Source organism: Nicotiana tabacum, chromosome 14 (assembly GCF_000715075.1).
Source record: "Nicotiana tabacum cultivar K326 chromosome 14, ASM71507v2, whole genome shotgun sequence".
NCBI classification, from domain to species: Eukaryota; Viridiplantae; Streptophyta; class Magnoliopsida; order Solanales; family Solanaceae; genus Nicotiana; species Nicotiana tabacum.
In genome coordinates, this window is record NC_134093.1 from 94,487,249 (window position 1) to 94,497,577 (window position 10,329).

Below are 10,329 nucleotides of genomic sequence, written 5' to 3' on the forward strand. Positions count from 1 at the left end.
TAGTTAGTGCTTCTGAAAATGATCATCCAATACCATTGCAGATGAACATACCATTGAAGAGCCCTTTGCAAACATTACATAACTTAGTAACACATAATATGGCACCTGGAGAGCTGGCTTTGATGGAACAACAATAATTAGAAGAAGAAGGAGATGATGAATTAACATTTGGGAATTTCAAGCAAGTGACAAGGGAAGATGACTTATCCCCTAGAACTATTGCAAAAGGTGAAAAGAAGACAAAGAGGCACGTTCAGAATAAGGACCCAATTCAACCCACACGAATTCTGCTTAGAAGGGAAACCTCATAACCTAAATGATCTTTAAATCGTTGATTTGGAACATTAGGTCTGTGAATACACAACAGACCTTTCCGAGGGTAATCAATAAGCAAAGGGAGCATACATTTTTGTTATTGCATTGCTAGAACCTTTTCAAAAGCTAGGGCATATTCAAATGTATAGAAGAAGATTGAATATGGAGTCTGCCTTCTCCAATTTGAATGGGAAAATATGGCTGTTCTTTGATGCTATGGTAGAATGTGAACTGATTATGGAAACTGACCAGCAGGTTACTGTTAGATTATTCAGCCATGATACTGGGCAACATATTATGATGACTTCTGTGTATGCAAAGTGTTCATCTTTAGAAAGATTGGAATTGTGGGACAATTTGTATTACATGGAAAGTGATATGGAGTTTCCTTGGTTAGTAGGAGGAGATTTTAATGTTGTATTAAATGAAGAGGAGAAGATAGGGGGACTACCAATTTCCTCCTGAATATGAGGATTTTGCATTCTGTATTAACTCATGTGGGCTATTTGATCAAGGCTATAAGGGGAGTCCATTCACATGGTGGAATGGAAGACCTAATGCTCAGTGCATATTCAAGAGATTGGACAGGATCTTAGTCAACATACCATTTCAAAATCTAATGCCATCAATTGAGATTGAACATTTGATCAGAACGGGATCAGACCATGCACCTTTGTTTATAACATGTGGTTAACAGACTACAAATTTTCCAAGGCCTTTCAGATTCCTGAATTTCTAGGCTAATCATACTTCTTTTAAGAAACCGGTGACACATAATTGGGATGCTGACTTCATAGGAGATCCATTCCTTTTATTCAAGCATAAATTGAAGAAGGTGAAAGAAGCCCTATCAAAATGGAGCAAGGATACATTTGATGATATTTTCAAGCAATTGGCAATCCTGGAAGATATTGTAAAGGTAAAGGAAATATTGTTTGAGGAGGAGCCTGCGATTGAGAATAGGATTGTCCTCCAAAAAATACAGGCAAAGTTAAAAAAGTACCTAAGTCTAGAGGAACAGTATTGGAAGCAGAAAGCTAGGATGACTTGGTTTGCTGAGGGTGATAGAAATACTAATTTTTTCCACAACTTTGTTAATGGTAAAAGGAAGAAGTTACAACTCAAAATGATACAGGATGGTGATGGGAATTGGATAGAAAATCATGAACAAATTATTGATGCAACAACTGCTTTCTACCAGAATCAGTTCAATTCAGAAGGGGAAGATACAGATTTACCAATGCTGGATAATGTACCTAATATGGTTAAAATGGAGCATAATTTGGAACTTTATAGATACCCAACTATAGAAGAAGTTAAGGTAGCGGTTTTTGAACTTAGTGACAATAGTGCAAGTGGTCCTGATGATTTTAGTGGACTGTTCTATCAACAGTGTTGGGATATCATATGCTATGATATACACAACATGATGCTTCAATTTTTCGATGGTGCATCATTGCCAAAATCCATCACCCATACCAATTTAGTAATACTACCTAAGAAGACAAGGATACACATATTCTCAGACTTAAGACTTATAAGTATGAGTAACTTCATCGACAAGGTGATGTATAGGGTGCTTCATGACAGATTAGAAAGACTACTGCCATCTCTAATATCTCTTAATCAATCTGGTTTTGTTAAGGGTAGGATCATATTTGAAAACATACTTCTTACTCAGGAAATTATCACTGACATAAGGAAGAGACGTACGCCAGCTAATATTGTCATTAAACTGGATATGACAAAGGCTTATGACAGGGTTTCTTGGAAATACTTACTACATGTCTTAAGGAAAATGAGATTTACTGAAAACTTTATCAACATGGTGTGGAAATTGATTTCAAATAATTGGTATTCAGTGTTGGTAAATGGGCAGAACTCAGGTTTTTTCAAGTCGACAAGAGGAGTGAAGCAAGGAGATCCTCTATCACTTGCATTATTTATACTGTCAGCAGAGGTGTTATCTAGAAGCTTGAATAAACTATTTGAGGATACAATATTTAGGGAATTTGGTATGCCTAAGTGGACTAACCCCTTGAACCACTTAGCATATGCTGATGACACCATAATTTTTACCTCTGTACATCCTCCTTCATTGAATAGAATCATGGAAGTACTTGGGGGATATGAACAGGTATCAAGCCAGATGATCAACAAAAGGAAAATTCCCCTTCACCTATTAGGTTGTCCTATCTTTTACACTAGAAGAAGGAAAGACTACTATGATGAGCTAGTGAAGAAGGTTAAGGCTAAATTTCACTCTTGGAAAGGAAAGCTACTTTCATCTGGAGGCAAAGCAACACTGATTAGTAGTGTGCTTCAAAGCATGCCCCTGTATCTACTCTCAGTTCTCCAACCCCCCCCCTCCCCCAAAAAAAAAACACGATCGGCCACCTACATAAAATCTTTCCAAGGTTCTTTTGGAGCACAAAATAAGAAGGGAGGAGTAGACATTGGTCTTCATGGCAAAAGCTTTGTCTTCCTAAAGAGGAGGGAGGACTAGACGTCAGATCATTATATGATGTTTCAAGGGCACTATTTGCCAAATTGTGGTGGAGATTTAGGACAACAAAATCTTTGTGGTCTAATTTTATGTGGAACAAGTACTGCAAAAACGAATTACCTACTGTTGTACGATTTAGAGATAGTTCTCATGTGTGAAGGAAAATGTTGAATGTTAGGGAAGAAGTAGAACATGAGATTCTTTGAGAAATGAAGAGTGGAACAATAAATATTTGGCATGAAAATTTTACAGGATTTGGTGCATTTATATCTTGTTTTACCTCAGGAATTTCAAGTAAATGAAGAAATGCAAGAGGTTTCGGAACTATGGCAATCAGGAGCATGGAATGAAAAGCTCATTAATCAAAGTATACCTGAAGACATTGCAGCACACATCATACTAAATATCAACTATGAAGACACTAAGGATTCATGGGACACTCCCACATGGATGCCAACTCCATTAGTAAAGTTCAATGTCAGTAGTGCCTGGCAGATCCTTAGGGAGAGGTGCAACTTCAACCAAGAGTTCAAATACATGTGGATTAAAGTATTGCCATTTAAAGTATCATTTTTCTTATGGAGGTTATGGAGACATAAGTTACCTACAAATGACCTATGGAGAAGGCATGGATATACACATGTTTCTAGATGTTGGTGCTGCCAAAGCCCATAGGAGAAGACACTTGAACACATTTTCCTAACTAGCTCTACTGCTGACAAAGTCTGGAAGACATTCATGGGGGCTGCAGGTATTACAACTACAATGGTACAGGTTAAACAGGTTATACGAGCTTGGTGGAATGCTGAGTGTTGTACAAAATTAAAACCTATGTTTCTAGCAGCTCCAGCTATCATCACTTGGGAATTATGGAAGAAGAGAAATACTGGCAAAAATGGAGGATTCGTTTCTAATTCTAGAGTTATTCATGAAGTTAACAAGACTCTTCACTTCTTGAAAAGGGTTAGGTACTCATGGCTACACAACATACTTGTGTTGTGGCTTGATATGATTCACTTCTTTGAAAGATAAAAACCTATTCTTATCACTACAAAAGTCATTTGGCAGGTTCCTCATGAAGGGTGGTATAAATGTAACATTAATGGAGCCTTAAAGGGGAATCATGGATACAGTTCACTTGGTTTTTGTGTTAGAGATGATGCAGGTGATTTGATCCATGCAAGAGCAGAGGACATAGGGGTAACTACCAATGTTGTAGTTGAGGCAAAGGCAATACTGGCAGGACTGGAATACTGTATTGGAAAAAACCTCCATCCACTCATTTTGGAGACTGATTCTTTGGTTTTGAAGAAGGTCATTGAAGGGGAATGAGATACACCATGGTGCATAGGGGGAGAAGTGCAGAAGATTAAGGGGATAAGAGATCATTTCAATGTGATCTTCCAACATATTTTCAGAGAGGGCAACACATTAGTAGATTTTATAGCTAACTTAGTGTTCTCGTTTGCAGGTACTACTAAATTTGACAAGTTTTGTGAATTGCCTACTGTAGGAAGGAGACTGATCAACACAGACAAATTCCAACTTCCAAATCTCAGGGTTAGGATGGCAAAGAGAAAATCAATAGACTGATGATTAGCTATCTTAACAAAATGACAACTGAAGATCTTAGTAAAACCATTTGTTGTTGTGTTTTAGTAAGACATCTACCAGTGGTATCAACATGCTATCATGCTCATTCTGGTCGTGTCCTACTGAGAAATGTTACAGATAGGACATGCAAGTGGTTTTGCTCATTTTAGACAAAGGCTATATGCTCTAAGATGTCAACGAATAGGTACTGGAATGCTTTTCTAGGCAGAAAAAACAGTTTCAACAACATACTACACCTTTCTGGTACAAATACTCAAGGTATGAATCCAAACCTTGTTCAACAGACACACAATCTGGGATCCAACAATGCAATAAACTCATCATCTACAATGCGTTTTAATGTTGATGTCAGACCAATCTTCAGTGCTGTTGGCAATTTTACATGCACATTTTAGGGAATGATAACATTGATGCTACTAATGTAGTTGATAATGATGAATGATTCTCGAAAAATGTTTCTACCATCAATTAATATCTGTCTTTTATCAGTATGCTATCGAGTGTTATTAGCAGGTTTTCAATCTCGAGGAACAAGATACAGTACACTGGTATTAACCTGGAAAAATGATCAAGAAGCTGCCACTTTACGCAAGGATGGAAATTACACTACGGCAAAGAAACTTACTAGTTTCTACAAATACATTTGTGTTTCTCATTTCATCATGCTACTTCAACGTCTTGAGGAGCTATCAAAGTTCTACCACACGGTCTTCAATAATGCCAGCCTTCAATTGGTTGAACTGATTATGCTAGATTCTTTTGGATATTATACTTACATCATGAAGATGAGTCCTTACTCAGTGGTATTAGCATTAAAAAATGCTCATTCTGGGATTGGTGCATCATCATATGGTAAGATAATGACAAAAAAGTTCTAGCGGCAATGCGTTACAGAACTAGATTATTTTGCTATACTTGCGTATGCACAACAGTTGATTTTAAACAAATTGAAATCAATCTGGAATGCCTACTGCCAATGCAACTCTGCTATGGATACATCATCACCAAATACAATGGAATGCAATTAGAGATATATATGTGCTTGTCAACGATCACTGAACGTGGTGTGGTTTGGACATTCACTTCTGCCATTTCCTTTGGAAAGTAAAACTTGGGGCTTGGTGTGAGATATAACGGTGCTACACTAAGGTTTTGCACATGGCTAGTGGATACACACACCATCCCATGTGGGGAATTGACAGGAACATCTTCTAAAATAAATTGCATTTATCAATTCAATTGCTTCATCCTAGTTTATTTTTGTTTTCATTTTAGTCAACTTTTTTGTAATAGTATGGATATTTATTTTTATTCAATATATAATATAATGGCCACTAGGCAGCCTGCCTAGTGGTATATTTGCTTAAAAGAAAAGTCTAAGATTTATGACATATATTAAAAGAACTTCTCTGTCTAACCTTTGAACTAATTCAATACCATCCATTTAGAAATTACAGATAAACATAACGAAAAAAATTAAAATATCGTAGAACAAAAGTTAATGTATAAAGAGGATAATAGATATAATGTGATTCTTTCCTCACATTAAATTTATTTGATAAAATTAAGTAAATTAATAATACTCAAAAATATTATTGATAAATTTAAATATCAAAATAATTATGAGAAAGTCATACATGATAAAGTCAAGTTAAATTTCAAGAGTAATACAAAATTATATTTATTGTTTTCACGACCCAATTCTCCCTCCGTAAGATATCGTAACGACACCTAGTCTCTACGACTAGGTAAGCCTAACAAAGATGCAGAAATAACAAAAATAGAAACAAAACTTAACAACTAACTGTAACAGACAACTAAATAACTGATAACAATGTCGCTCGGCATTTAAAATAACCAACACTCTAATAATACACAGTATTCCTAAAACCCGGAACATCATAAGTCACAAGCTACAGGAGAAAACTAGTATCTCTATATACCAGAGTCTAATAAAAGAAGTAAGGAAGGTAAACGACATAGGAGGGAATGGATGGGGACTCCGAGGTCTGCGGACGCGGCAGATATACCTTGAAGTCTCCGTACAAAAGCAAGCACTCTCAGCTAGTAGCGGGGTTGATAAGAAGTACCCGGATCTGCACACAAAATATGTGCAGAAGAGTAGCATGAGTACACCACAACGGTACCAGTAAGTGCCATGCCTAACCTCGGTAGAGTAGTGACGAGGTCAAGTTCGGGTCCTACTGGGATATAATAATAAGACAGATACTATAATAAAAATGAAGTAAAACGGAGAAGACAACAACAAGTATTCACAAAGCAATAACAACACCGCACAATGATATAACAACAGGGGCGCTCCTGAGATACCGTCTCGTAGTCCCAAAAGTAAATATACAAGGAGAACTCCCGAGGTACCGCCTTGTAGTCTCAAAAGTAAATATGAAGGGAGAACTCCCAAGGAACTGCCTCGTAGTCTCAAAAGTAAATGTATAGGGAGAACTCCCGAGGAACCGCCCCGTAGTCTCAAAAGTAAATGTACAGGGAGAACTCTCAAAGAACCGCCTCGTAGTCTCAAAAGTAAATATGCAGGGAGAACTCCCGAGGAACCGCCTCGTAGTCTCAAAAGTGAACACACAGCTCAAACCGATAAATACAATAGTTAACAGCAAGAATTCTATAGTTAAAACTGATAAATATTAAGGGAAAACAGGAAATTAATTAGGCATGCTGTACAGAGTTTAAATAAGCAGTTAAAGCACGTAGACATGGGATATTAGACTAAACAGGGTAACTACACATGCTGGTATAACTCAATTAAAATGAAAACCAGATCACTACTCAGTGAAAAATCCGATTTTACAACAAATAGCCCGTGTACGCACTCGTCACCTCACGTACACGGCACTCACATATTACAACAGTACCAAATCCTAAGGGAATGTTTCCCACACAAGGTTAGGCAAGCCACTTACCTCGAACCAGGCTCAATCAATCGTTAACAATGCCTTTTCCACAAATATCCGACTCCGAATGGCCCAAATCTAGCCAACATCAATTACATACCATAAACAAAACTATAAGAAATTAATCTAATTAATGAAATCAAAGCTAAAGAAAGAATTTAGAAAAATTATCCCAAAAAATCGACCTGGGCCCATGTCTCGGAATCGGGTAAAAGTCATGAAATACGAATACCCAATCAACCACGAGTTCACTCGTACCAAAATTATCCAAATCCGATGTCAAAATCTCAATTAAAACCCAAAATCTTAGTTGAAGGACTTCTTCCCATTTACCCCAATTTTTTTCAACCTAAATCCGAAATTAAAGGATGTAATTAATGATAGATTAGTGGAATTAACCAAAAACAAGTGAAGAATCATTACCCAATCGATGTCTCTGAAAATTCTTCAAAATCTCGTTCAAATCCGAGCTCCCTATCTCAGGTTTTGGTAAAAATGGCCAAAAATCTCGAAGCCTCGCTTAAATAGGTTCTGCCCAGGCATTTCAGCACCTGCAGAGCCTGGGCTCGCACCTGTGCGTGCGCACCTGCGGACAAAGGTCCGCTTCTGTGAAGTCCTCACCCACTCAGCTCCTGCTTCTGCAATCACTCCCCCGCAGGAGTTGTTTCGCTTCTACGCCCCTTTTGTCGCACCTGTGACCACTGGTTACCCAGACCAGGGCAGCATCTGCAATCTCCCTTCCGCACGTGCGAGTCCGCACCAGCAGCCACCCCACCACAGGTGCGATAACACCAGAAGCTTGAAAGCTTCAACAATTACACAAGTCCAAATTTCGATCCGTTAAGCATCCGAAACTCACCCGAGGCCCCCAGGACCTCAACCAAACATACCAATAAGTCCTAAAACACCATACGGACTTAGTCAAGCCCTCAAATTATATCAAACAACGCTAAAAATACGAATCACTTTCCGATTCAAACTTAATGAACTTTAAAACTTCAAACTTCTACAACCGATGCCGAAACCTGTCAAACCACGTCCGATTGGCCTCAAATTTTGTACACAAGTCATATTCGACATTACGGACCTATTCCAACTTCCGGAATCGAAATCCGACCCCGATATCAAAAAGTCTACTACCGGTCAAACTTTCCAAAAATTCAACTTTCGTCATTTGAAGCCTAATTTAGCTACAGACCTCAAATTCACATTCCGGACACGCTCCTAAGTCCAAAATCACCCAACGGAGCTAACAAAATCGATGAAACTCCATTCCGGAGTCGTCTTCTCATAGTTCCAACTACGGTAAAAAATCCTAAGACTTAAGCTTATGTTTTAGGAAATAAGTATCCCAATTCACTCCGAAACTACAACAAAAAATCTCCCGGCAAGTTACATAAGCAGAAAAAGATATAGGGAAAGCAGTAAACAGGGGATCATGGATAATATACTCAAAACGACCGGCCGGGTCGTTATAATTTTACTATATTAAACTGGTAATTTTTTAATAATTCATATGACAATTTAACAATATTAAGTAATGGATAATGCAATTAGATAAGCAAGGAACGAAAAAAGAAATAAAATATAAATTTGTGGGAAAATATAAAAATATAACACTTATAATTAGAATTATGATGAGAAAAGTCGTACATATACACATAACTAAAATCATAATAAACAAATAGCTATAAAGGAAGAATACCAAAAAATATATATTCAAGCAATAGCGTAAAATGTATATACTAATTAAAATTTTCATCTAGAAAATTTAATTAATAAATAGAACTCATAATTTCATAATGAAAAATATAAATATACTATTAGGATATTATATAAGATAAGCATATTATGTATATAACACAAATTAATAATTATTAAAATATTGGTATTTTTTTTTATAAAAATAATAAAATGCTTATCTCTTTATACTTTTGATGAATTCAAAGTTATAATTTAGTAACAAAATAGCCTATGAACCTAGAGCTCCGATACCAACTTGTCACAACCCAAAATTCACCTAGTCGTGATGGCACCTAACCCAACCCGTCAGGTAAGCCAATTAACAACTATCCAAATTAATGAGATTTTTCAAGAAAGGAATGATAATAAATCTGCCTTTATACAAAATTTTTCAAGGACTGGAAGTACAAATCATGAGCTTCTAAGATTAGAATTTACAAAGCTTCTATGAAATAAATAACTACATCATCTGTTCGAAATGTACATAAACCGATTTTTATAAATCTAAGGCTACCATGAACAAGAGGCAGCTACAACCGGAACATAGATACGTCTTCAAATCCAGCTCCCATCGATCACATCAACATCAACATCCAACATCTGCATGCAAGGTGCAGAAGTGTAGTATGAGTACAACCGACCCTATGTACTCAATAAGTAACAAACCTAACCTTAGGTTAAAAGTAGTGACGAGCTGGAACACAGGTCGGGGTCCAACACCAATAGCCAACAACAGTTCATAACAATATAATGGAAGTAATAAAAGAAGTAGCTCAGAGATAAAATGCTCAGTTCGTTCACAGTTCTAGAGAGGTAGGCCTGCTTTTCAAGTATATCAGTGAAAACCCAAATCTTTTACCGAAATCACCAAATATATGAGTAAGTTTGAAAACTGTGATTTTTTCCAAAATCTTTTCAACAACAGATAAGATTTTTCATTATCAAATGGCATGAGAAAAATACATCTCTATACCTACATGTCAATATGCAGGTGAAATCATGAATGACACTAAAATCGGAGTGGCAGAAAGAAATGCATCTCTATGCATGTATCTCAAGTATGCATGTCAAATACAATGTATCTCAGTGATGAACTCATGTACTCACACTCTTAGAGTACTCAATCTCACTATCTCATACTTTCCACTCATCATGCTCAATCACTCGACACGCTCAGTCACTCAGTATTGTATAAGGCCAATCCAGCCTGGGGAAGATCCATCC

At 36.9% G+C, this 10,329-nt stretch overlaps 1 protein-coding gene across 1 annotated transcript; it reads left to right on the forward strand.

Moving 5' to 3' along the window:
* Positions 1 to 477: 477 nt before the first annotated feature.
* On the forward strand, positions 478 to 4,153 carry LOC142169052 (uncharacterized). Its single transcript, XM_075230249.1, has 5 exons — positions 478 to 732; positions 1,055 to 2,665; positions 3,107 to 3,385; positions 3,497 to 3,784; positions 3,890 to 4,153. Exons 1-5 carry the CDS (start codon positions 478 to 480, stop codon positions 4,151 to 4,153), a joined length of 2,697 nt encoding a protein of 898 aa, XP_075086350.1.
* Positions 4,154 to 10,329: the final 6,176 nt, after the last annotated feature.